Raw genomic sequence first — 27,165 nt, forward strand, 5'->3', positions numbered from 1 at the left:
AGGAAGAGATAGAAACATCAATGATGAGAGAATCAATAATCAATTGGCTGCCTCCTGCACGCCCCACACTGGGAATCGAGCCATGACCTCCTGGTTCATAGGTTGACCCTCAACCACTGCATCACTCTGGCCGGGCTTGAAGATATGTTTTTACTGCTTTTTAGAGAGAGATGAAGGGAGAGGAACATCCATGTGAGAGAAACATTGGTAGGTTGGTTGCTTCCCGGGATCACCAGCAGCCTGGATGTGGGACCTGGCTGGGGATCGAACTTGAAACCTTTCGGTGTCTGGGACGATGCTCCAGCCGGTTGAGCCACCCGGCCAGGGCCCGTTTCCGTAGGAACCTTTCGGTGTCTGGGACGATGCTCCAGCCGGTTGGGCCACCCGGCCAGGGCCCGTTTCCGTAGGAACCTTTCGGTGTCTGGGACGATGCTCCAGCCGGTTGGGCCACCCGGCCAGGGCCCGTTTCCGTAGGAACCTTTCGGTGTCTGGGACGATGCTCCAGCCGGTTGGGCCACCCGGCCAGGGCCCGTTTCCGTAGGAACCTTTCGGTGTCTGGGACGATGCTCCAGCCGGTTGAGCCACCCGGCCAGGGCCCGCTTCCGTAGGAACCTTTCGGTGTCTGGGACGATGCTCCAGCCGGTTGAGCCACCCGGCCAGGGCCCGTTTCCGTAGGAACCTTTCGGTGTCTGGGACGATGCTCCAGCCGGTTGGGCCACCCGGCCAGGGCCCGTTTCCGTAGGAACCTTTCGGTGTCTGGGACGATGCTCCAGCCGGTTGGGCCACCCGGCCAGGGCCCGCTTCCGTAGGAGTGAACCACGTATTGCTCCGGGAGGAAACCGGAGAAGGTGAAAACGGTGTCTTCGGCAAACCAGACCTGACTGCACACAGACACACAAAACGCTCCCAAGCCCAGCACCGTTTTCAAATAATTTATTAGGAATTTAAAACTGGAAATAAATCCTGGAAAAAGAGGTTACCGATGTGGAGAGAAGAGACACCGGAGGGTGGTAACTTGCTGGCTTCAAAACACCATGTAACATCTTTTAAAAAAAATTCCCCAAACAAATCAGAAAACGGAGTTCCAGGGCCCTGGGCCCATGGATGGGCCGAGAGGGGTGGGGCTGGGGCGTCCCAGGAAGGGAGGGGGGGAGAGCGAAGTCTCTCATGACTCAGCTCGAATGTGTAGAAAATTAAAAATAAAAAACAATAAATTGCAGCTTCTCTTTTATTAGGAAACATTTAAAAAAAAAAAAACCACGAACAGCCGCGCATCTCAGTAACAAAGATTATTGCTTTGTGTTCTCGGGGCTAATAGGTTAAGCACCTCACACAGACATTAACTCTCCAAAGGGGTCTAAGGTGGGGACTGAGGAGGAGGGGGCGCAGGTCCCAGCCTCAGGCCTGGGGGACGGACAGAGGGGCGAGGGGGCCTGGGCTCGGCCACCCAGCCTGTTCCCCAAGTCAGGCCCTGGGCCTCTTGCCTCCGGAGGGGGCTCGGGGTGAGGGCCATCCTGGTGAGACACTTCAGTGAGAATGTGGGGTTCCTGAGAGGCCCGCGGCTTTCCCCTGGTCCGCCCCTTCCCAGTGCCCCTGATGCCCGCTCGGGGCTCAGAGCAGAAACCATGAGGCCCGACCGAGCAGGGGCAGGGGAGGCCTTTGGAGAGCTAACTTCTTTCCAGCAGTGACTCCGGGCGAGCCCTTCCCTTCCCGCGCCCCCACACTGGGTTTTCGGGGTGAGCAGGCCCAAGGCCTTGACCCCTAGGGCCTGAGAGAACGGGCCTGCCTCGGCCAGAGGAGGCCTGCAAGCTTACAGTAACGGTGTCTAGGAGGGGACAGAGACAGGAGGGGCCTCTGCTGGGTGGGCAGGGGCTGCACCCACAGTATTTACATATGATACAGGACAGGGGTCCAGGGGCTCGGCCTGGCCTAGTCCTCTCCGGCCGGGGAGGTGGCCAGCGGCCCACCACACAGGCATTTTGTTCTCAGCTGGTGGGGGCGCCTGGCCCGTGGCCCCCTGCGGCCTGGGGCTTCACATTCACAAACCTAGAAATAGTTTAAAAAACAGTTTCTTTAAAAAAAAAAAAGGGGGGGGGCAGAGCAAAGGAGGGAGCATGAGAATAGAAACCCGGGGGTGGCGGCCCCAGGCCCTCGCCCTCCAGCTGCGCAGACAGAAGCCTCTGCTGGGTCCTGGGGCGCCGCCGAGGGGGGGGGGGGCGCCCGGCGAATCCAAAATAAATAAAAGCGGGCAGGCGGGGGGGCCAGGGCGGAGGAGGGGGTTAGTAGGGGAGCCAGGCTGTCCGGGGGCAGCAGGGCAGGGGCCAGGGGCCGGGCGGGAGTGGGGGGCAGGCAGTAGCGTCCGAGTCGCGGGGAGGGGGCGGCGGCTGCGGCTGAGGTGTCCCGCGCCCTCGCTGGCTCACTCCTGGTCCTCAGTCAGCTGCAGGGGGGGTGCTGAAACACAGGGAGGCTGTGGGTGCTCCGGGGGCGTCCTGCCCCCGTGACCCTTTACCCCGCTCTTCGGGGGCCCCAGAACACAGGTCCCCCCCCCAGGCCTCCTTCCCATTTCCCTCCTAGGTGAGCTCTGTTCGCATGCTTGGCACTTGGGGGTCCCAGTTTTGACAGCTCCTTCCCTAGATTGTAAACGGCTGGATTTATTCCAATGTCACCTTCTCAGAGATGCCTTCCCTGAGCCCCTAAAGTGGCCCCTCACACAATCTAGAACGATCTCACTTGCTTTAAAAAACGATGAACTTGTTTTAGGGATTCAAGCCCCTTTTTTTAAACCCTCGCCCGAGGGCATGTTTATTGATTTGAGAGAGAGAGGAACAAGGATGTGAGAGAAACATGGACCAGCTGCGGCCGGATCCGCCCGACTGGGATTGAACCCGAAACCTGGGTGTGTGCCCTGACGGGGAATCAACCCGCAGCCTCCTGTACAGGACGACACCCCAACCTGCCGAGCCACCGGCCAGGGCTCGCTGGCTTTTGTCTGTTACACGGCCCCCGTTCCTGGAATCCTGCTCAATAGCTGTTTGAGTGAATGAATAAAACCCGAAAGGTCACTGGCTCACGTGCCCTCCCCCGCCGCCCCCGCCATACACTGCATGTTGGCTGTGTGCAGCGTGCCGCCAGCAGTCCCTGCTTCAGCTGCTGAGTAAGGCCCCGTGGTATGCGCACACCCACAGTTAGCACTCTCCTCTGGCTGGGCAATTCAGTTATTTGCAGTTTTAAAAATAAATGCCTAGAAGTGGAATCGGTGGGTCAAGGGGATGAATGTCTAAAGTGTGGGTAGAGCCCTAGCTGGTTTGGCTCAGTGGATAGAGTGTCAGCTTGTAGACTGAAAGGTCCCAGGTTCAATTCCAGTCAAGGACACATGCCCGGGTGGTGGGCTTGATCCCCAGAAGGGGGCGTGCAGGAGGCAGCCGAGATCAATGATTCTCATTATTGATATTTCTCTCTCTCTCTCTCTCTCTCTCTCTCTCTCTCTCTCTGAAATCAATAAAAAATATATTTTAAAATAATAATAAAGTCTGGGTGGGCACTGCCAGGCTGACTTTTGGAAACCCTGAGCCTATCTGCACTGTTTCCCTTACACCCTCATCAGTGCTGGGCATTAGCAATCTTTAAAAGATCTTTGCCTGCTACTGTTTTCAGTTATATTTTTTATGTAGCAGGTTGAGCAGCTTTTCATGTTCCTTAACCATTGCTGGTATGAAGGTCCGACCCCCACTGGACGAAGGGCTCCATGTCCCAGGCTGGGCTCCTGGGACCAGCCTCCCCAGGTCATCCCCGCCCAAGGCCCCTGCACCTCCTCACCTCTGGCCACCTGTCTCCTGCTTCAGTGGTACCCATTGGTGAAAGCTGTGGCAATCAAGGGGCCCTGGGAAGACAAGAGTTGACTCCTAGGTTCGGGGGGAGCAGAGAAAGCCCAGGCCATTGCTCCCGCAGGACACAGAGGTGCAGCTCAGCCCCTTCCCGGGCCTGCCTGCGTTCCTCCCACTGCAGGCTCACTGAAAGGTCCCCCAGGCGGGCCGGGGCTGCGTGTAGCCATAGAAGCAATGCCCTTGTTAAAATGAGCCCACCCTCCCTGTGCAGGAATCAGCCTCCGTTGGGGCAGAGATGGTGAGTCGTATTGGCACAATATCTCTAGTGCCCGGCACACAGCGGGCATCGCTTAACGCCCACTGAATGAATGAGGGCTCCTGTCCTCCCGCTTGGCGACACTCTCATTCATTGCCCCTCGCCTCCCTCTGCCCTGCAGACAGGCAAGGCCTTTCCCTCCTCCAACTTTGGGGGTCCTCCGGGACCAGCCACTCACCCCAAGACTGTGGCCGAAGCCGGTGCTGGGGGCGGGGCTGGCAGCACTGATGTAACTGCTGACCCCTGAGTCCTGGTTGGCTGCCCCATAGAGCTCAGCCATGGGGCCGGGGCTGGTGGTGCCCAGGAAGCCCCCTGTGCGGCTGGGGGTGGAACCTGGAGGGGGAGCCATCGTCCAGGGGTGAGAGCCTGGCAACCCAGAAAGAAGACAGTGATAGCCCTGGAGCCTTCACACCGGTCGCACCCACCCTGACCGTGACCCCTCCCGCTGCCTCATCCCGTCAGGGCCTGGGGGTCCCCCTCCTGGAGGTCCCCCAGGTCCACCCACCCACCAGCCCTGGCGCAGGCCCCATCATCTTCGGACCACTCCGCGGCCTCCTCACTGATCGCTAGGCCTCCTTCCCGAGCCCTTCAAGCCTTTCCCTGTGCAGCTGGTGCGTTTTCTGAAGTCACGTCCCTCCACTGCTTCACCGCTCAGTGTCTTCCCAGGACCTGGCCCCGCCTCCCTCCTTCTCCCACACCCATTCCTGCGCTCCACACACAAAGCCTTTGCACACGCTGTTCCCCCTGCCGGGAACTCTGTTCCTCCTCTTTGCTTTCACATTGAAAGTGAAGTCCTTCCTCCCAGATGCCTTCCTGAGGCCTGGGAGCTCCTCTGTAGCTGCCTCCCCCAGAGGAGCAGTATCCCCCTCAGAATCACCGCCTTCTTAATGCCTGACGCCCCCCAGCCTTCAGGCCCTGAGGACAGAGAGCGGCCGGCCTTCCTCCTGCTGGCTCGCCAGGTGCTCAGCTAACCCGTGATGAATAAACAGTAACCCTCTCTAAAAGGGGTGGTGGTGGCTGCCTCCCCGCCTCTAGACTTCTCTGCCCCTGCACCCCTCCCTTGCTTCCTGCACCCCAGAAGGCCTTACCTGTTCCTCGAACCACAGCTGCCGCTGCCGCCGCCGCTGCCATTGGTCCGTAAGCGGTGAGAGGAATGGCTGAAAGGAAAGGGGCGGGCACTTCAGAGTGGCAGGTGAGGGGGCAGACCTCACCCACCGCAGGGGGCAGTGCAGCCCCAGGGTCAAGGCAGAAAGGGCTCCCTGAGGCTGCACCGGTGCCCTGACCGGCGGAATGGATGGACACAGGTGGGAGGCAGGATGGCGGCCCAGCCCTCGGCTCAGCCTCTGCTCCCCCTGGACTCCAGGGACACACGGGAACCACCCCACACTCATGGGGGGGGGGGCACCTCAACCTGAGCTGCTCTGAGCGTTGCCCACAGATGCCCCTGCTCCAGAGTGTCCTTGGCCCAAAAGGAGTCCCCCAGCCCAAAGGAAATGGGAGGTTCTGTCCCTCTTCCCAACCCAGCCAGCTGGAGCCAGTGACTGACTGACACGGGCCTTTGCCTAAGATGCGGGTGACCGAGGTGCCCGCCCAGATCTCCCTGCGTGACCGGCTGAGCCCCAGTGCCGTGGAGGCCACACGTCCGCTCTGCTCCTTCTGCTGCCGGGCCTGCTCCCTCTCCCCTCTCCTGAGAGCATGTCCTCCATAAACTGTGCATCCAATGTCCTGCCTCAGGGCCCCCCTGGCCACAGCCAGCCAGAAGCAAGCTCCGCCTCCCCCAAATCCTCTCAGCCCCTCCTCAGACACAGGGATCTTGCGATTCCCTTTGTTTGCTTTCTACCTCCACCTGCACCTCCACAGTGCCTAGCACCCTGCCTGGTACACAGCAGGTGTTTAATAAATGTCCACTGAAGGACGAGAAGGGACCACACGTTAAAGAACAGGTTGGCTGGAGCCTGGAGTTCCCTGGGACTGGGGTGAGCGCCCCCTGCTGTTTGGCTTTGTCACTGCAGCCCCAGAGAGGCTGCAACTCTGCCCAGAGCCAGGGTCTGCAGAGTAGGCATCTGCCCTCAGGAACATCAGTCTCCCATCCTAAGATGCGCCCCTTGGGGCTGTTTGAGTCACCCTAACCCTGAACTAGAACTGGGCCTGGGGCTAGGGATCCCTGAGAAGGTCCCTGAAAATGCAGGCGTGGCCAATGGGCTGGGAATTGGAGTCTGGGACAGAGCCGCTCCCACATGCAGAGGAGGCTTGCTGAAGAGCTTCACATACTAGCAGTCGGCTTCTTCTCACTCAGCTGTCACCTCCTCCGAGAAGCCTTCCCTGACCACTCTCACTACCGCCGCACCACATCTCCGTTCTGTTCTCCTGGGATGTCTCACCCTCTGAAAGTATCTTATTTACTTGTTTGCTTGCTTATTGCTTCTCCCGCCACAGCTCCAGGAGGGAGGACCTTCTCTAACTCACTCACTGCTGTATCTGCACAGCTTGGAACAGCATCTGACATGATGAATGTCTATTGAATGCATAACTGAAACGCCCGCGTCTCCTGAAGGCAAGAGAAAAGTTCAGGCCCCAGACTTCTAGGATGGACCCCTCCCCTGCCAAGACGCTCGAGGGGGGCGTTTCTCCCCTCTGTTCTTGGGGGGCAGGGGCTGGGCTCTGAGGTCTGTTCTCAGGCACCTTCAGGCATTCCCACAAGGCAACGCGTGTGGCCAATCCACACACATGCTTCTCACCACTGAGCTCACTTGCCTACCAAGCATTTGTCTCCTCTCTAGGCTGCAAGTTCTGTGACTGCAGGCCCGGCAGTGTCCCACACAGTGGGTCCTCAACACAGCGTTCCTCAATGAGTAGGAAAGATCCCTTTCTGTCTCCCCCATTGCTGGTCAAACCCCCACTCTACTCAGGGAAGAGCCTCTATCACCCCCACCTTCAGGGTTCTCTACTCCCTCCCCTTTCTACACCCCATGCTTCCCTTTTCCCTTCTCCACTTGGGGGGACCCCAGAGCACCCCTTGGAAGGAAGGTCTCGTCGAAAGCAGCATCCATCCTCCACGCATGGCAGGTTGGGGGAGTCCGGGGTGCGGGGGAGAGAAGCAGGTTGAGCAGAGAAACCCCTTGCAGCCCATCTCATCTGTAAGCGCCTTCCCTTCCCCTCGGCCTGGCCCCCAGCTCGGAGCTAAGCTGATGGGTCGATATGAAAGCTGCAGTCGGAGAAATGGCTAGTGGCCACTTGCCCAGAGTCCCCAATAGGCACCCAGAGGCCTGGGTTTGCCCTGAATAGGTCTCATTTGGCCCGCAGTGGTTCAAAAATTTAGAATTTGTTGCCAACATTTGAAAATACAGTGGAACCTTGTTTCTCAAACATCTCGCTTCCTAACCTGACAACCCTTTCGTGCTGATACCTGTATGATCAGCCACGCATCTCTCAAGTGACAAGCAAAGGAGACAATGTTCGAACGAGTCAGTTTACCACTGTTAACATCTCAGGACGTTGTGCTGTAAATATTTTCGTGGTTTTTTTTGCTTTTGTTGCTGCTTATAATTATTGTGAAATTTTCATTTTTTTACTATATACTTCCTCTCCTTTTTGTTAAATTTTCATTTCCATTTCACGTTCTTTTTGTTTTTAAAGTGTTCATTTATAGATTAGACATTCTAACAGACATGTACTGTATAGAAAAAAGGTTAAAACAGGGAAGCATTTGGGGGTCTGGAACGGATTAATTCAATGACACGACTGCTAAAAATGAGTTGGTTTTTCAACAGCCTTCGGAGCAAATGAAGTTCGAGAAACGAGGTTCCACTGTAATTGGAAAATTCGTTTGAAAGCAAAGGCCGGGTTTCTGGCTTCTCTTGGAAAATGAGACCCAAATGGACTGGGTGTGCACCCCCTCCCCACAGGGGTCAGCCGGGGCGTGGTGTGCAGGCGTGCCGCCCGTCTGCCCAAGTCCCCACCTGGCCCACTCTGCTCTGAGTCTGAGACCCTGGCTTCTTCACCACTGGGTCTCGGAGCCTGCGTGGTGGGTGACATGGGAAGCGCTGGACAAATATTTGCCAAATGGATGAATGAGTAACTTTGCTCAAGGGCCGTGTAGCCACACAGACTGGCCAGTGCCCAGGCAGGGTCTGCTGCAGCCCCACAGCGGGAGGGCTGGCGGGCAGGAGAACAGGGTCCCCCATCCCTCCCCCCCACGTGGCCTGCGAGGCGTACGAAATCCGAGCAACTGACCTGTGAGCTCGGGGAGGACTGGGGCGCTCGGGAGAGGGGTCCGCTCTACACGGAATTCTAAAATGAAACGTAAAACAGCTTAGGGAGATGCAGGGAGGCCCCTCGGGCATGGGCCGGGGGGACAAATGCACCCACAGGGACACTGGGTGGGGGGACAGGCCATGCACAGGACCCAAGAGCTGGGGATGGGGAGAGCACGGTCCCAGCAGGCCAGGGTGGGGGAGGGGACACAGACACAGAGCGGAGAGACAGACAGACGCAGAAAGAGTGAGGAGAGTTGCCACCTATACCCTGGGCACGGGCGAAGCTGGGCTACCATTCCTGGTGTTTCTTTTTTTAATATATATTTTTATTGACTTCAGAGAGGAAGGGAGAGGGAGAGACACAGAAACATCAATGATGAGAGAGAATCACTGATCGGCTGCCTCCTGCACACCCACTACTGGGGATGGAGCCGGCAACCCGGGCATGTGCCCTGACCAGGAATCGAACCATAACCTCCTGGTTCATGAGTCAAGGCTCAACCACTGAGCCACGCTGGCCGGGCCGATGTTTCTTAAAAGGCTCGAGATTGCACCTCAACATCCCCCAGAATCCTCCTCGACTCCTAGTTTTGCGGGGGAAGGAGGAGCTGGGGAAGCAGCGTTGGTAAAGCCATGACCTAGAGCAGGTCGGGCTCAGGTGGGCTCCCAGCTCCAGAACTTTCCAGTCGAGTCACCTTAGCAAGCCGCCTCTCCCCTCTGAGCCCGCTTCCTCACCTACACACGGGGAGCGTCAGCCTGCCCCCGCGAGGGTGCTGTCAGGGTCAGACCGCGGAAGGTGCACACAGGCCGCCAGAGGGGCCAGTGAGGCAGTGCTTGGGACCCTCTAAAAATAAGGCCAAGAAAGCAAGAGCCTTGCAAACACGTGAGATTTCAGAGAAAACAGCACTGAATAGTCATCGTGGGAGAGGTCAGATCTGGGCTGGGCTCCCTGCCACCATGTGAAGGCAGAGTGCTGTTTTCACTTTGAGTCACAAATGAGGGTGGTGGTCACCACGCTTTTAAGCTGCTTTTCAGCATCCGGGTCTCACATGGTCCCGCTGGCCTTGGAGGGCTCAGGGGAGCACGTGGCACTATCCGTGTGTCCACAGACACAGCCCTGTGCCCTCTGCACGAGCCCAGTGCCCTCTCTGGTGGAAGTGGCAGCCCTGCGTGGGTGGGGGGGGCGGGTGCGGGAGAGGCAGGAGGCCGGCCTGGGAGGGAACGTGCCATGCAGGGCCACGCTGGCGCTCCCACCCCCAGCTTCTCGGGATGGGGGAGGAAGGGGTGGGTGGGGAGAGGTGCTCCTTCCTCAGACATGCCCTTCCTTCCAAACATCCAGCAGGCAGCCCCCCAGCCCCAGCCATGCACCCCCAAACACCGCCCTGAGGAGTCAGACTGCCTGGGAACCGGGGACATGGTGGTAGCAGAGACACCGAACAGGACTCACCGGGGAACTGGTAGGTGTAGCCGGGAGCGAGGCCGGTGTAACTCCTGCTGGCGTAGGTCGTGGCTTGGAAACCGGGGTAACCTGATGGGGCAAGGGGTCGCGTGTCAGATGCCTCACCCTGGTCAGCGGGAACACTGAGCCACTCATTTCCCTCCCAGCTCATCTCCCAGGTAACAGCCAGTCACATGTACCGGACACCTTCCGCAGGCCAAGCCCTGGCCAAGCCCACTTAAACCTCATAAGAACCCTAAGCAATTGTTACCATTGGGAACTCTATTGTGTAGATTGAAAACAGAGGCTCAAAAGAGCTGACCCTTCCTGGCTAAGAATAATTCAAACCCTTGCCAGGCCCTTCATGCTCTGGCTCCTGCCTTCCTCCCATCCTCATCATACTCTGTCCTCGGTCACTCTGCTCCAGCCACACTGACCTCCCTACTGTTTCTCAAGTTCCCCAAGCTCTTCTTTTTTTTTTTTTTTTTTAAATATATATTTTATTGATTTTTCACAGAGAGGAAGGGAGAGGAATAGAGAGTTAGAAACATCGATGAGAGAGAAACATCAATCAGCTGCCTCCTGCACACCCCCTACTGGGGATGTGTCCGCAACCAAGGTACATGCCCTTGACTGGAATCGAACCTGGGACCCTTCAGTCCGCAGGCCGTCGCTCTATCCACTGAGCCAAACCGGTTAGGGCAAGTTCCCCAAGCTCTTTTCCACCTCAGGGCCTTTGCATATGCTGTTCCCTCTGCCTGGAACACTCACGCGCCACCTGCCCCCCCACCACCAGGTTTTCACATGACTGGGTCCTTTTCATTGTGCAAACCTTAGCTCAATGTCACCTCCTCAGAGAGGTCATCCCACAAGAGTTACAATATTTACCGTATCACCCTGGCTTCTCCCTTTCAGAGCCCTGGAGACCATTATCAGAATCTATTTCAGAATTTAAGTGCTGCTGCCGAAACCGGTTTGGCTCAGTGGATAGAGCGTCAGCCTGCGGACTGGAAGGTCCCAGGTTCGATTCCGGTCAAGGGCATGTACCTGGGTTGCGGGCATATCCCCAGTGGGAGATGTGCAGGAGGTAGCTGATTGATGTTTCTCTCTCATCGATGTTTCTAACTATCTCTCTCCCTTCCTCTCTGTAAAAAATCAATAAAATATATTTTAAAAAAAAAGAATTTAAGTGCTGACTTTCTGTTTCCTCCATCGTCTCCGTCTGAATCTCCAGCACCAGCACAGTGCTTGCGTCTAACAAGTACTCAGAGCTGTGAACCAAGTCATTTAGGAATAATAACGGTGTAAATGGGATTCAGGCTCACATCTGACACGCTCCAAGCCACCCAGCCGCCATTCTCACGAGCTGTCAGAGGACTCCCTTTTCTGCTTTCAATCTTTAAATAGGGTGGAAACAAATCGCCTTGAAAAGAAAACTTTCGGGAGAAACCAAGATGGCGGCATAGGTAAACACTGGAGTTTGCTGCCTCGAACAACCACTTCAAAAATACAACTAAAAGACGGAACGGACTTCATCCAGAACCACAGAAAGGCTGGCTGAGTGGAAATTCCACAACTAGAAGGAAAGAGAAAAGCATACCGAGACTCAGAGGAGGCGCAGTGCGGAAGTAAAATACTAAGGTACAGAGGCGCACACGGAGCGGGCTGGCGGCGGAGGGCGCGGTTGTCGTTTTCAATCAGGAGGGAGTCTCAGGCTCTGAGCTCCAGTTCCAGGCGAGTCTCTGGGGACCCAGACTCATATGGGAGAAGCGGGACTGTCTGGCATCGGTCAGAACTCAAGGGCAGCTTTCTCTTGGAGGGGCTTGCAGCGATTGCCCAGACACTGAGAGGCGGAGCCTCCGAGAGCAGCCATAACTGCTAGCCCCGCCCTGTTGATCCCGTGGGACCCACCCCGCCCAAGCCCTGCAGGGAGGCTTTTGCTGGATAGCCTCAGGCAAAGGCTAGATTAGCACCTCCCTAGAGATCCAGGAGCCAGGAAACCCAGAGGTCAGAGTGGGACCACCCAGTTTGCAGCTCCATGGAACCATAAAGGACACACTCAGGGGGCAGACTCAGTGAGCAACAAAGCCCCATTGAAGCAAGTCTTGCCCCAGAGGGGTGTCTCCAGCACAGAAGTCCTCCCACTGCAGACACAGCTGATTCTCAGCCAATTGGCCTGGAGGTCAATCCCTCCCAGTGATACCTATAACAATCAAGGCTTAACTACAACAAGACTGTGCACAAAGACCACAAGGGGGTGCACCAAGAGTGTCTTCCTCAGGTAATTGGGGAGGCTGAACCACTGGGCCCTAGAGGACACTCAGCACAGAAAACCACTTTATCAACACAGGGAAGCATAAAAAAATGCGGAGACAAAGAAAAAGGACACAAATGACAGAAATGGAGGACAGCAAACTACTGGATATAGAGTTCAAAACCACACTTTTAAGGTTTTTCAAGAATTTTCTAGAAACTGCCGATAAACTTAATGAGACCTACAAGAAATCTAATGAGACCCTTGAGGTTGTGATAAAGGACCAACTAGAAATTAAGCATGCACTGACTGAAATAAAGAATATTATACAGAATCCCAACAGCAGACTAAAGGATCGCAAGAATAAGTCAACGATTTGAAATACGAAGAAGCAAAAAACACCCAACCGGAAAAGCAAAATGAAAAAAGAATCCAAAAATATGAAGATAGTGTAATGAGCCTCTGGGACAGCTTCAAGCGTACCAACATCTCAATTATGGGGGTGCCAGAAGAAGAGAGAGCAAGATATTGAAAACCTATTTGAAGAAATAATGACAGAAAACTTCCCCTACCTGGTGAAAGAAATGGACTTCCAAGTCCAGGAAGCGCAGAGAACCCCAAACAAAAGGAATCCAAAGAGGACCACACCAAGACACATCATAATTAAAATGCCAAGAGCAAAAGACAAAGAGAGAATCTTAAAAGCAGCAAGAGAAAGAAAGTCAGGTAGGTAACTACAAAGGAGCACCCATACGACTGTCAGCTGATTTCTCAACAGAAACTTTGCAGGCCAGAAGGAAGTGGCAAGAAATATTCAAACTGCCGAAACCGGTTTGGCTCAGTGGATAGAGCGTCGGCCTGCGGACTGAGGGGTCTCAGGTTCGATTCCGGTCAAGGGCATGTACCTGGGTTGCGGGCACATCCCCAGTGGGAGATGTGCAGGAGGCAGCTGATCGATGTTTCTCTCTCATCGATGTTTCTGACTCTATCTCTCTCTAAAAAATCAATAAAATATATTTTAAAAAAAAGAAATATTCAAAGTGATGCATGCCAAGAACCTACAACCAAGATTACTTTATCCAGCAAAGCTATTATTCAGAATTGAAGGTCAGATAACGAGCTTCACAGATAAGAAAAAGCTAAAGGAGTTCATCACCACCAAACCAGTATTATATGAAATGCTGAAAGGTATCCTTTAAGAAGAGGAAGAAGAAGAACAAAGTAAAGATACAAATTATGAACAACAAATACACATCTATCAACAAGTGAATCTGAAAATCAAGTGAATAATCTGATGAACAGAATGAACTGGTGATTATAATAGAATCAGGGACATAGAAAGCGAGTGGACTGACCATTCTTGTGGGGGAAAGGGGTGAGGGGGATTCGGGAAGAGACTGGACAAAAATCGTGCACCTATGGATGAGGACAGTGGGTGGGGAGGGAGGGAGGAGGGTGGGGTAGGAACTGGGTGGAGGGGAGTTATGGGGGGAAAAAGAGGAACAAATGTAATAATCTGAACAATAAAGATTTAATTAATCCAAAAAAAAAAAAAAAGAAAGAGAAGAAAACTTTCTCCACGTTCCAGATCAAAGGAGGCTAAAGAGACAGGACAACTAAACGCAAGGCGTGACTCTAGCCCTGGGCTCGTTCGTGGAGGCAAAATATGCTCTAGAGAACATTACTGGGCCAACCAGGCATGTCAGAAACAGATAGGTTAGATTAAAATACCATATTAATATAAATGTGTAACGCTGGCAATTATTATGTAGTCTCATGAAAGAATATCCCTAATCTTAGGAAATACACAGTGAAGTATTTAAGGGTAAAAGGCCATAATGCATGCAATTTACTCAAATAATTCAGGGAAAAATCACAAGTGTATTATGTGTGTGTGTAGACATATGTATGAAGAGAGAGAGAAGGGGGGGAGAGAGAGAGTCGGAGAGGGGGAGAGAGAGAGAGAGAGAGAGAGAGAGAGAGAGAGAGAGAGAGAATGACAAAGTAAGTGGGTATAATGTTAATAACAGATGAATCTGGTAAAGGGTATATGGGTGTTCTGTGTGCTACTTCATGTTTTCAACTCTTCTGAAAGTTTGCAACTACTCCCATATAAAAAGTAAAGAGCCGTAACCGGTTTGGCTCAGTGGATAGAGCATAAGCCTTCGGACTCAAGGGTCCCAGGTTTGGTTCCGGTCAAGGGCATGCACCTTGGTTGGGGGCACATCCCCAGTGGGGAGTGTGCAGGAGGCAGCTGATCGATGTTTCTCTCTCATCGGTGTTTCTAACTCTCTATCCCTCTCCCTTCCTCTCTGTAAAAAATCAATAAAATATATTAAAAAAAAAAAAAAAAAGTAAAGAGAAAAAACCACCCAAAACTTCGAGAAGACCATGCGCCAATTGGAGGGTGCCGTCCTCACCCACCTCATCTGTGACCCCAAACCTGGCCCTCTAGCCACATTATATCCCCCTCCTCGGAATTCCCAGCGCACCCCTTCCCCCTCCCCAGCATAAAGACCCCGTTCTGTGTGTGCACATCCTGTCTCCCCAGGGAACCTGTGAACTTCCTGGGGGCCCAGCTCAGATTTTCCACCCTCAATCGCGGGCCCCAGGTGTTGCTGATCCTGCTCAAATTCTGAGACTCATGGCAGCCCTCACCTCCTCCAGGAGGCCTCCCTGACTCCCAGGTGGGTTTAGGCTTCTCTTTGGGCTCCCACTGCTTCCAGTCCCTCTGTGGTGACATTGCCAATTCACTCCTGTCTCCCACTTGATGGGAAACCCCATGAGGGCAGGTGCTGCCTCTCAGAAGCTGCTCAATCAATATTAGTTGAATGAACAAGCAGCAGCCTTTTTCCCTTCCCAAAGGCCTTTGGTTTTTGTAAGTGCTGTTCCCTCTGCCTGGAACACTTTTCCCTTCCCTTTCCCCCAGCTCCTACTTACTCTGCAGACTCAGCTGAAATGTATCTTCTTTTCTGGCTTCTTCAAGTCTTAGTTAAGTGCCCTATGACCCATGCTCCCTTGGCACCCTACACTTCTCCATCCTGAAGCCATGTATTTATGTTATTACTGTTTTTTTTTCCATGCCAAACCATTAAGGTCCCAGGATAGGCACTGTCGTGCTTCTTGGCACAGTGCCTGGCGTTTATAGTTGCTTAATACCTGTTTACTGGATGGATGAATGGATGGATGGACAAGACCGAGTGAAGAGCAGCTGGACCATTCTTTTGGCCACCACCAGAGGGCAGTGCCCCACAACAAACTACCCACCTTTGCAGGCCCGCCAGACCTGAGGGCCTCCGTCCCCACTCCCACCCAATGACTCAAGCGAGGAGGGCAGACCAGGGCAGACCGCAGAGGCGATACCACACGCAGCAGCCCTGGGAGCCCTGGCACATACCCAGCATGCCGATGCCCAGCATGAAGGCATCCATTCCATAGGGCATGACTCGAGACCTCCCCCGGGCTGAGCCGGTCGGCGACATCACCTCTTTTGGCTGAGCTTTCTTACATTCCACCTGCAATGAGACGTGGCGGTCAGTTCCTCCTACAGTCCTAGGGTCACCCACCCTGGGTTCCCGGGCGGCCTCTTTACGGTTAATGTCAGTTGCCGTGTACAGAGCGCTCACTCTGGGCCGGGCACTGTGTAAATAGCTTGCAGGCAATAGTTCATGAATGCTTACTGACACCAACCCAATCGTGAAGGTACTATTGTCACTCCCATTTCACAGACGAGGAAATTGAGGCTCAGAGAGCGAAAATCATCTGCCCAACGACTAGACTAGCAAGTAGTGGAGTGAGGATTTCAATCCCTGCTTTTTTATTTTTTGCTCCCCCCGCCCCCACCCCCACCCCCACCCCAGGCTTTTTAACCACCACAGGACACTGCCTTGCTATCCAGATTTTCAGGGTGTGGGGGACTGATTCAACCCCACTGACGGAGCCCCTCTGCCTGCCTCCAGAGTCTCTGAGTGCCCCTGGCTGGCTCAGCTAGGAGCCAAAGCCTCTCTCTGCACCCCCACCCCGCCCAACCCCAGCTCACCATTTTGTTGTTGATTTCATGGAAATGAATTTCACACACTTTCTCCACGATGTCTTCACTCTCAAAAGTGACAAATCCGAACCCTAGAGGGCAAACACAGGGTCAGAACCGGCTCATGGTCAAAACCCAGCACCAAGTCATACCAACACCACCTCCTCTCTTGCAGGGGAGTGTCTGAGCGTTAACAAGAGGCCGTGTCCTCAGCCCAGGAGCCTCTCAACACCTGCCGAGACAGGGTTCCTCGTTCCAAATCACAGATGTGAACACCAAGGCTCAGGGAAGGGAAGCGCTTTGCTCAAGATCACACAGCAAGGGAAAGCGGCAGAGCTCTGACGAAATTTCACTCCCCGGCCCTTTCTCTTCCCCAGATGCTTTCCAAAGAGGAAGGGAGGAACACGCACAGACCCTCATGTAAACTCACACAGAAGTGTGCACACCCAACATATGTTTGTACAGCCACACGCACAGGTAGACACACACACGTACTTCCAAACACATAAAGACCCCTGATACAACAGACATACACAAACATTCAGACACTGACACCTTCCCATGCAGGTATCCACAGACAGCGCACAGACCCCACTCCCACAACAGGGTAAAAGGCCCAAAGTCCTGAAGCAACTGGAGACACAGCCCTGCCTCCTCCCCGTGTGCCCCGGGACTGGAATGGGAGTCTCAGGAGGCAAGGCCTTTGGGAGAAAAACAACCGGGCTGTGCAAACACTGTGGCCCAGATGCTCCCAGGTTCAGGGGCAAGGGGACTGGGGGCTGGGCTCTGCCGGAGGGGGGTGGGGGGCGAAGGGCTTTGAGTCAGCAAGTCAGCCTGACCCTGGGGCAGCCTGGCCTGCGCTCTGGTTACCAGGGACAAGGTAAGCCCCAGTACAGACACTGGCTGGGCAGACAGCAGGCCGAGTGGGGGGGAGGGCTCAGCTGGGGGAGAGGCTGCTCCTCTCGGGTGTCTGCAATTCTGCAAGTTTCTAGCACAGGAAACGGCGGGACAAAAGCCTTCTGTAAGGCCAGGCCCCAGAGAGGATGCAGATCCTCAGGGATAGGATGTCAGGAGGAGAGATGAAAGGGCAGCTGTGACCTGCAGCCCCTGGCTGACCACAGGCCCCCAGCCTGGCCTGGAAAGGGGGAGGGGCCACACTCACCTCGGTGCCGGTTGGTGGTTTTGTCAAACATCAGCATAGCATCATCCACCTGAAACAGAGCCATTTTGTTGTTGGAGGACCCACCCGATACCAGGGGGCCCACCACAACTCAGGAGCAGGGCCTCCCACACCTGTTCCGGTCCCCTTTTTCCCCAGGCCAGGCTTTATCTTAAACCTGCTCCCCACGCTGGGGACAACTTTCTACCCACAACCCCTTTCAACCACCAGATTCCCAATGGACCAGCCAGCAAATATTAAGCGCCAAGTATGTGCCTGGCACTTTGTCCCATAATCCTTTCCACATTCCCTGCACGGTGAGATCCTCATTTTGAACATAAGGAAATGGGATCAGAGAGGTGAAGTCACCTGCCCAAGGTCACACAGCAAATCTTAGATCAAGTCTGAGAGGAAGAGGCACTGAGTGGGCACTAGAGGAGGAAATACAAGCTCAAGACCTGAAATGGGGAAGCAAAAGCCTCTTCCCTTTTTGCAAAAGGCCAGGAGGACAGCAGCCTCTACAGCCAGTCTCAACTCCCCTCTCCTGGTACAGAGTTTTTCCTCTAATTGAGGTTTCCTTTTGCTAGAGGCTGTAATTAAACCAAGTAGAGTTCAGTGCCTGGGCTGCTTGCCTCCCACTGACTGGGGGAGGGGAAGGGGCTGAGGAAAAGGGAGGGTCTACAGTACACTATCCTCCCTCCCTTGGACCCCAGGCTTTTCTCTTCTGGCTACTCCCTCAAGGCATCCCTTTGGATACTTGGTCAGCCAGAGGTCTTAGCTTCCCTCCTATAGTCCCACCTCCTTCCCTTTGCCTACAGCTGGTGCATCCTCCTGGCCCCTTAATTCTTCAGCCAATGTCAGCTAACTCATGGGGTTACGCTAAGGTCTGATTCATCCTTGGTGGAAATCAAGGGTTGCCTCTGATAACCCTCCATTGCATTTCAGCCGCTGACACCCCCTCACACACACACACACACACACACACACACACACACACACACACAAGTGGTCACACACCCAAGGGCTGAAGGAAAACTTCCTGAAGCGTAGGGCACAGCTCCTCCCCCAGGGGCACAGCTTCTCCCCCAGGGGCACAGCTCCTTCCCCAGGGGCACAGCTCCTCCCCCGGGGGCACAGCTTCTCCCCCAGGGGCACAGCTTCTCCCCCACGCTCCTTCGCTTTCTTTCCAGGCCTGCCATGTGCCTCCTTGAAGGAAAGGGCAATCCCTGAACAGGGTGGCCCTCCAGCGCTCACAGGCTCCGAGTGGAATAGGGCCTCTGACTGCCCCGCTGAGGGAGCCAGGACCCCACTGAGCCCGGAGGGAGCTGGGTCCTGGAGACTCTGTGAAGGAAATGACATTCTCCTGCCCTGGTGTCCTCCTGGGGAGTGTCACCCTCACGCTCATCCTCAGGACCCTCTCTGAGTCCCCATCCCAAATCTGCTCAACTCTGCAAACGAGACAGACACTGCAGGCTTAGCACGTCCTCCCCACCCCCTCAACCGTGGAAGAGAGACCCAGCAAGGAGGGCTGTATAAAAGCACAGGCTTTGAATTCAGATCCGAGGTCCTGCACTTGCTGGTGGGTAATCCTGGGCAAGTGTCTCTGTGTCTCCGTGACTCAGGTTACTCATCTGTGAAACTGGTGTAAGAGTGTCTTAGGGAGGAGTTAAATGACACAGTGCATGTAACACTCAATTCATAGTTCCCGGGATACAGTAAGTGCTTAATAAATAATGACTATTTATTATCACCTTATCATGGAGGGGCTTGCCCACAGTCACACGGGAGAGGGCAAAGCTGGAGAGAGCAGCCCCGCACCACTGCCTTCGAAGGTTTCACGCGAACAGTGCCTGTGTCGGCGATTACCATAACCAAGGGACTGAGCATCTTGACTTGGGCTCAAAAATTATTTTTTGAATGAATGAATGAATGAATGAACGAACTAAGAATCAGCCCTCTGATACTATCACTTTGAGCTCCTGCCTGATTCACAAACTGATTTCAGCCCAAATCCACAGCCCTTTTTGCCTTCCTCTACCCAATCTTCCAACCCCCCATCCCTGACCCCCAGACCCTTCCACCTGAGTTCTGGCTGGACAGACCCTAGCGGGGCACTGGGGTCGAGGCCAGGGCAGGGAGCCAGGGAAGTGGCTGGGGGACCAGAGGACCCCCACCAGTGTCCCCTCCTGGGGCCAGCTCAGGGGAGAGAGGCTCCCAGCGCGGTGTCCTTAATAGGCTTTGGTCTCCATGGGAACCCGAGGGCAGGGGGGCTGGGGCAGGGGGAGGGGAGGCGGCCGGGCCTGCTGACCAGTGGGAGCCGCCAAGTTCGGCAGCCCCTAAGCCTGAGTGGCAGCCATGGCGGCTGACCATTGTTCCCCCCTCGGCGGCGGCCCCTCGATCCGGGCGGGGCCCCCCCGCCGCCGGGCCCTTGGCATTCCCGGCTGTCCCCCTCGCTCCCTGGCAGCCTATTCTCCGGCTCCCCCTGGCCTCCCCGGGCCGGTTTCACATGCCAACGCCGATTTAGGCCCGAACAAAAGACGCGGCCGCTGACGGCTTCTCCTGGGGCCCGGTTGCCATGGCGACGCCGGCCCCGGGGGCAGGCGGCCTCCAATCACAGCTGCTGGATCAGATTAGTGCGAGCTCTAATGCTCGGCGCTCAGACACAAAGACACCCCGCCGGAGCGAGCGGGCCTGCTGCTTCCCAGGAGCGTCCTTCCCTCTGGGGCCCAGGCCGCCGACCTGCCCTCCGTCCGGGACCCAGGTCCCCACGGAGGCGCCTGAGCCTGGGCCTCTGGCCCCCACGCCGCCAGCATCCGCCGGCCCGGGACCCCCCACCTTCTGGCCTCTCCCCTAGAGACAGGGCGCTGGAAACTCACCTCGTCGCCAACTCACATCCTCTTTCCCAAGCCACCTCTTTGCCCTTTGCCTAAAAGGGACCTGCAGATGCTTTGATAGGAGAGCAGAGACCCAGCCTGCAGCCTGCCTCACGCAGGAGCCGATCAGGGGCCCAGTGCTACGCACACAGTCCTGCTTCATCCTCAGATTAAAACTTGGTCCCCTCCTGGCCATCTTGGAACCTTGGCTCTGTCTGACACTGCTCACCTTTCTGGGGACAGCCTATGGTCTGCTGTCGCTACATCTTATACTTCACAAACAGCCCGGCAATTAAAGCTGGATGCATCTCCGAGCAGAGAGCCAAACCTCTGGGCCTGATCTCCAGCACCCCCCTCCCCCAACACACACACACACACACACACACACACACACACACACACTAATAAATAGGTAGAAGATCAGCACCCCCCTCCCCAGCTCCTGCCCCAAACTCCCACCTGTGCCAGCCGAGTGTTGGTGCAATTGGGAGTCCTATTTATTGCCTCCTTATCATCCTCACCAGGAAGGAGTGGGGGAAGGTGCAGCCGCCCATGGCCTGGACAGGTGCAAGCTCCCAGGAGGCCAAGGGGGTGACTGGATTGAACTGGCTACAGGAGAGCGGCCTCCCTCGGGAGAATGGAGATAAGGAAGAGAAAAACACAGGCGAAGGGCAACAACAGAGAGAGCTACTGTGTGGCTTCTGTCCCTGGGGACGTGTCCAGAGTGTGAGGCCCACGGGCAGGCCAGGAGCCTGAACAGTGGGTTGGCCTTGCCTCACCCTCAGAAGGACCCACCCCTCTTTCACCTTTTGCAGTAACTGGAATGACCTGGCTGGACTCTGCTCGCTACTGACCAACTCCAGGCGTTTCACGCCCCCAGCAAGCCCCCAGATTGGACCCACCTTCCCGAACTGCTCAAAATACTGCTTCACGTCCTCCACCGTGGTGTTCACTGACAGCCCCCCTACAAAGATCTTCTTCGTCCGAGTCACCATCTGTTAGGGGGAGAGAATGAGAAAGTGGGCATCTGAGTCCTGTGGCCTACTGCCACCAGCAGGGGCTCGAGCCCTCCTGCCAGGGCGCCAGCTGACAAGCTCTCTGTGGCCCCAGCTACTCGGAAGGCCCCCCCTGAGCTCCCCCTCGAACCCCCGCCTCTAGGCCTGTCACAGGCAGCTGTGCACCCCACACCCTGGCTGGCTCCAATGTGCCTCCCTCCTGCCTCCCTCCCTGGGGTCTTATGGGGAAAATGCCTTCCCTAAAGACCACCACAGAGTGCCAAAGCCGGTTTGGCTCAGTGGATAGAGCGTCGGCCTGCGGACTGAAAGGTCCCAGGTTCGATTCCGGTCAAGGGCATGTACCTGGGTTGCGGGCACATCCCCAGTGGGAGATGTGCAGGAGGCAGCTGATCGATGTTTCTCTCTCATCGATGTTTCTAACTCTCTATCTCTCTCCTTTCCTCTCTGTAAAAAATCAATAAAATATATTAAAAAAAAAAAAAAAAAAAAAAGACCACCACAGAGAAGGGGGTGGGTTAGTGACCCAGACCTACATACAGCCTAACTTAAAGACCCCACCAGCTCCCCCTGGGAGAGGCCAAGGCCCATCACAGGGTCTCCCTAAACTCCATGCCGACATTTTCCTCATCAATCTCCTCCCAATCCAACCTCTGGCAGCCCTGTGGCCCCAGTCCTGTTTTAGGAAGAACACATGGTCCTAATTACCCCAGGAGCGCATGGCTAATCCACAGCAATTCCCAGCCCCATCCTAACACTAAAGCACCTTCTGTCACCAAACTGCTTAATGGAATTAACCCAGTTCCGACCATGTGCTCCCCGGCGTGGCTGCCTTCGAATACCTGCTCCATAATTGCTTTCAGGCCCTTCCAGAGATGCCCCTTTCCTGCCTCTTACAAGTTGCCCCTCTCCCTTCGCTGTGGCAGGAGCTGGGCACCATGGCTCAGAACCCTCGAGCATCTCAGTGCCCACCACCCCTCTTGCAAAGGAGAAAGGAAGATCTCCTGAAGTGGGGCCCAGTCTTAGGACACTTGATAAGTCAGAGACACAGGGCCCCTGTTCTGTAACCAGCCTTCCTGTCTGTCTCCTATATTCAACTGCTTAAAAATTACAATCCGGCTAGTTGCCCTGGGGCCTGGAATAGAATCTTAGGCCTCTGCCCTGGACCAAAAGTTTTGAGTGCTATATAGCTCAACTGCTCAGAAATCCATTTTCCGCACACCCAGAAAAACTTGCCACAGCACCAGGGAAAGAGAGCACTTTTAGGAGGGCAGCCACGGTCACCCAAGTTGAAAGACAGCAGGTGATGGACTCCACGGTCCCTTCCCCCTCCTCAAGCCCAACACATCCAGAGGTAGCAGGGTGACAGGGGTCAGAAGCAGCTCCCTGGCCCTTCTCTTCTAGCTCAGCCTCAGGGGGTAGGTCTGTCCTGGATTTGACCCCCAGGGCACTGGGAACAGAGGCTGTGATCTCCGAGGTGAGAATTCCACTCAGGGTCCAAACCAAAGTGGCTTCAAATACAGGACAATGAGTCCCCTTAGACGCAGTGGTTCTCCACCTTCCTAACGCCGCGACCCTGTCATACAGTTCCTCATGTTGTGGTGACCCCCAACCATAACATTATTTTTGTTGCTACTTCATAACTGTAATTTTGCTACTGTTATGAATCGTAATGTAAATATCTGATATGCAGGATGTATTTTCAGGGGTCGTGACCCACAGGTTGAGATCCGCTGCTTAGAGGTTCCCCTTATTCCAACACATGCAGCCCCTTTCCCAGTCCGCCCCAGAGCACAGATGGAAAGATGATACATGGTGTCTTCAATCTACAGAGCAAGGCTATCGGGAATCCTCCCTCCCCCCATCCCAGTCCATACAGAGGTTCCAGAAGCATCTTTCACAGAAAGGAATGCTGGGAACATCTTTGCCCTCCGTAATAGAGCTCCTCCCAGACAGACACACACCTACCTTAGGCTGTGCTCTCCGGGGAAAGGCCACCTTGGGATCAATCTGAAAGAGAAAGGGCCTTGGTTATCACACATTGATGGGTTACCACACAACTTGCAGCCCTGAAGGCCTTTCTCATCCCAGGACACAGAGGTGACAGAAACTAGCCTCTAGCAGGAAAGTGCAGTGATTAAGCATTTAGGCCCTAGAGCCAGGCTACGGGGTTCAAATCCCACTTAAGTTACCTCCCAGCTGTAAAGACCTTAGGCAAATTATTTAAACTCTCTGAGCCTCAGGGTCAGGGTCACCTGTAAAATGGACAAAGAGTGGCATCCACCTCCTAGGGCCATCTGCAGGCTGTGTGAGATAACGCTTGCAAAGCACTTGGCAGGGTGTCTAGCTTACAGCAAGAGCGCCCCAAAACAAGCACAGTCTTAGTCCTTTAAGCACCAGGTATTTCGAGGACCTTCCCAGCTGAACTGACTTCACACAGACGGACACCTGTCTAGGCGAGGCCTGCAATTCAGACTTTGAAGGCTTGGGAATGGAAAGCCTTAGCTTCAAGATAAGAGTCCATAAACCACCAGGAATGCACTCAGTTCTGTTTCCCTGATGTTACCGACACCTAACAGCTCTCCCCGAGGCTGCACACAGCTTCCTGAGAACGCGCTAGGCTCCGGTGAGGCAGAGCCCAGGCTTTGGTGACGTGCACGGCCGGAGGACTTGGACTCAGAAGTTCTGGGCCCCTGGCCGAGCCTGTGCTCTCGGGAACTTGCCTGGCCCCTCTGAGCCTCAGTTCCCTCATCTGCAAAGTGGGGACAATCACATCCGCTTTTCACAGGGGCGGCTGGGGGAAATCAAATGAGATAACGAGGGTGAAAGCGGTCCTTTGTGAACTGCCCTTCATTGCACAAGCAAAGGCGCTATTACCCAGGGGCCACCTTTGCCCTGGGCTGTGAACAACCAGCCAGAAGGGAACAGCAACATGCATGTGGTTATGCCAGGGTGCTCTACCTGTACTTAAAAGGCAGGGCATGAGGCACTGTGATCAATGCAGGACCTATGAGGCCCGGTCATTCCAGAGTTTCTTGGCACCCACATGGGTGGGCACCATTCAGAAGTTCGCCAGCCAATCGCAGGCAAGAGCTATCTTTTCCCAAAGTTCCTTCTGTTCAAAACTCAGCCTTGTTCTAGGCCACCGGCTCTCTGCCTGAACGGCACAAACCAAGGGCCAGCTTCCTCGAGGCTCCCCCACTGGGATTCGCCCACAGACAAGGAACCTTCCAAATCCATGCGAGGGCAGTGCCTCCGCTCTCCCAGAGTCCCACTGGGCTCCAGGGAAAATCACCGCTGACCATTTCCCCGTCTGAAGGTGTGATTTTGTACATGTTTTCCTCCTCCCGTTTCTCCTGGAAGCGGCCTCCCCAGCCAAGGGAGCACCCCTCAGTCAGTCCCCCGCGCAGACCCCACCCCATGGGGAGATGAGATGGTACCCAAGCTCCGTCCAGCAGACCCACACACACCCTACCCGGATACTCCCCACCTCCACTGACTCACAGCTGGCAACATAAATAAAACCCAACAAGTAAATAAAAGGTGAAAGTCAGAACCCAAAATAGACTCCCCACAATAAACCTCCCTCCCACCACCCCTAACTCGGGCCAGAGAATGCCAAACACAAGACCTTTGCCCCTGAGTTCTAAATCTCAGAGGGAGGCCATCTCGCCCTCCTTCCTCCCCTCTCTTCTGGCCCTTATCAACCTTCCATTCCCCCAGCCCCAGCCCCAGCATCTCAGGACACAGAGGTGCAGAAGCCACCGTGCATTCTGAGGACAGGGGATGGTAGGAGAACAGGCAGCTTGATGGCAGATAATCACCAAAAACAATAGGCCACTGTCTCTCCATTCCCAGCTTGGGTCACTCAGGCTGAGCCAAGAAGATCCTTTCAGAGCTGCAAAGTTGAGGCCTGGCCTCATCTGCTCCTCACTGGAGCAGGAGTGGGAGCCCTGGCCGAGATAACAGGAGCGGGACGGGCGGTAACTTAACAAATTCTTGGGCACAACCAGCTATTGTTGCAGGTAAACAGGAGCCAGTGCCGGCCCCAAGTAGGGAGGCCCAGGGCTGGCGGAGAGTGGGGGAGTGTGGAGAGAGAGCACGCTGTCCCGGCCCTGGGCAGATGGTCTCCCCAGTCACAGGTCACCCCATCGCAGAGTAACCCCTATCACTTTCTCCGTTTCCCTCTCCCCTTGAGCCGGGGCCTGGGCCAGCGCCCCCTGCAGGACCCAAGACCCCGGGGAGCAGTGGGACAACAGCAAAAGTGTTCCAGCAGTTTGAATCCCAAACAGGCCGCTAAGAGCCAGCCTCAAAGGGCTCTTTCCAGGCAGGCTGGCTCCCCCTCAGGAACCCTTCCTGGGTCCAGCAGGTCACAGAGCAAGGAGTTCACTGCCCAAAAGTCAGGGGAGGCGGGAGGGGGGTGTTCAGGGATGCGCTGCCATTGGTCTGGAATGAGGGGGTGTCAGCACCAAGTACTAGTTGCAGTTCACAGAAGCCACGGGGTGGGTCCCTGCAGCCCTCGCCCCACCCCAGCCTCCTCCCGGAGGCCTGAAGACGAGCACTTATGGGGGGCCAGAGGTGCGCGGGGGGGGGAGGGGGGGGGCGGTAGCTGAGCCTTCCCTCACCTACACTGGAGGGGTTGGGATGGAGCAGCTCAGGGCAGGCCTGGGTGGTTTCTCTTCTCTCTGCCTTCAAGTCTAGTGACAAAGTTTCCGAGCCTGGCAGCCCTTCTCCTCGGAAAGCTCCCCCCTTCCGTCCGGACCCCGTCCGACTGCCCCCGGGCAGAGCCCCGACTCTCCTCCGCGGCCTCCCGCTCCCCAGGACCCCGGAGCCGCGAGGCCACTCACTGTTTTGGAGTCGAGCTCGTGCCGCGACTGCGCCAGCACCTTATCCACCCCCGCCTGGTCCACGAAGGTGACGAAGCCGAAGCCCCTGCGCGGGAGGAGAGGCAGATGGTGACCCGGCGGAGAGCGGGCGGGGCGCGCGCAGGCGGGCGGCGAGGGGCTCACCTGGATCGCTTGGTCAGGGGGTCCCGCATCACCAGGCACTCCTTCACCTCCCCGAACTGGCCGAAGTACTCGCGCAGCCCTTCTGCAACACACGCCCGCCTCGCACCGGCCCGCCCGGCCTCCCCTCCCCCGTCCTCTGCCCCCGGTGACCCGCGCGGCCCCGCCGCCCCCGCGCCCGGCGGCCGGAGCGCTCGTACCCACCCCCCGCCCTCCCCGGGCTCCCGTGCCGGCTCCGGGCGCCCGCAGGGGCCCCAGGAAGCCGAGGGCCGCGCGGGGCTGGAGGGGGGACGACTCCGGCCGGTTCCCGCCGCGCCGGGAGCCGCCTCACAAAAGTTTGAGCCGCAGGTGCGAGCGGAGTTGGCGCTGCCGCCGGCGGGTCCCGGGGGCCCAGCCCACCCCCCGGCGCCCCCCGAGCCCCTCGCCTCCTCCCCTCCACCCGCCGGGCCGTGCGCGCTCGCCGATCGCCCCGCGCTCTCGGGGTCCCGGGCGGGGCGCGGAGGGAGCGCCGGGCGCCGGGGTCAGCGGGCGCGGGCCGAGCTGGGGGTCCGCTCGGCGCCGGGTCCGGGTGCCCTGCGGCCGGCGGCTCCGGCGCGCTCACCCTGCGTCGTCTGCCAGCTGAGTCCCCCGATGAACATCTTGCTGCGGGAGCAGGAGAGACACAAAGGGCCCGCGTGAGCGCCGGGAGCCGGGGCGCGGGGGGCGCGGGCCCGGGCGCCGGGGAGGCCCGGCCCGACCCGGATCGGCCATGTTGGCGGGGCCGGGGCGGGCGCGGGCCGGGCAGGCCGGGCGGGCCGGGCCGGGCCGTACCAGGGGTCGTGCGGCGAGTCCGGGGAGGCGAGGCCGGGCTGGGGCGCGTCAGTCTCCATCGGGAGCCGCGGGCGGCGCGGGCAGCGGAGCGGCGGCGGCGGCGGCAGCGATCGGCGCGGGGCAGATGAGGTGCGCGGCGAAGGGGGCCGGACGGACAGGCCATGCTGCCCCCTCCCCCGACCCCGC

At 56.4% G+C, this 27,165-nt stretch overlaps 1 protein-coding gene across 4 annotated transcripts; it reads right to left on the minus strand.

Moving 5' to 3' along the window:
• Window positions 1-2,309: 2,309 nt before the first annotated feature.
• MSI1 (musashi RNA binding protein 1) lies at window positions 2,310-27,165 on the minus strand. 4 transcript variants are annotated; one of them, XM_036354438.1, is made up of 15 exons: window positions 26,980-27,164; window positions 26,771-26,811; window positions 26,173-26,254; window positions 26,011-26,095; window positions 23,132-23,173; window positions 21,053-21,145; window positions 17,281-17,329; window positions 16,128-16,210; window positions 15,486-15,603; window positions 9,844-9,924; window positions 8,374-8,430; window positions 5,229-5,297; window positions 4,319-4,473; window positions 3,817-3,880; window positions 2,310-2,451 (listed from the first exon to the last, which is right to left on the minus strand). In XM_036354438.1, the coding sequence occupies exons 1-14, from the start codon at window positions 27,036-27,038 to the stop codon at window positions 3,839-3,841; spliced, it is 1,056 nt and encodes a 351-aa protein (XP_036210331.1). In that variant the 5' UTR covers window positions 27,039-27,164; the 3' UTR covers window positions 2,310-2,451; window positions 3,817-3,838. The 4 variants fall into 4 exon arrangements, with proteins under 4 accessions (XP_036210331.1, XP_036210333.1, XP_036210332.1 ...); XM_036354437.1 differs by having other exon boundaries at window positions 2,311-2,451; window positions 4,319-4,506; window positions 26,980-27,163; XM_036354440.1 differs by lacking the exon at window positions 8,374-8,430 and having other exon boundaries at window positions 26,980-27,165.

This window comes from Myotis myotis, unplaced genomic scaffold, assembly GCF_014108235.1.
Source record: "Myotis myotis isolate mMyoMyo1 unplaced genomic scaffold, mMyoMyo1.p scaffold_m19_p_20, whole genome shotgun sequence".
NCBI lineage: Eukaryota > Metazoa > Chordata > Mammalia > Chiroptera > Vespertilionidae > Myotis > Myotis myotis.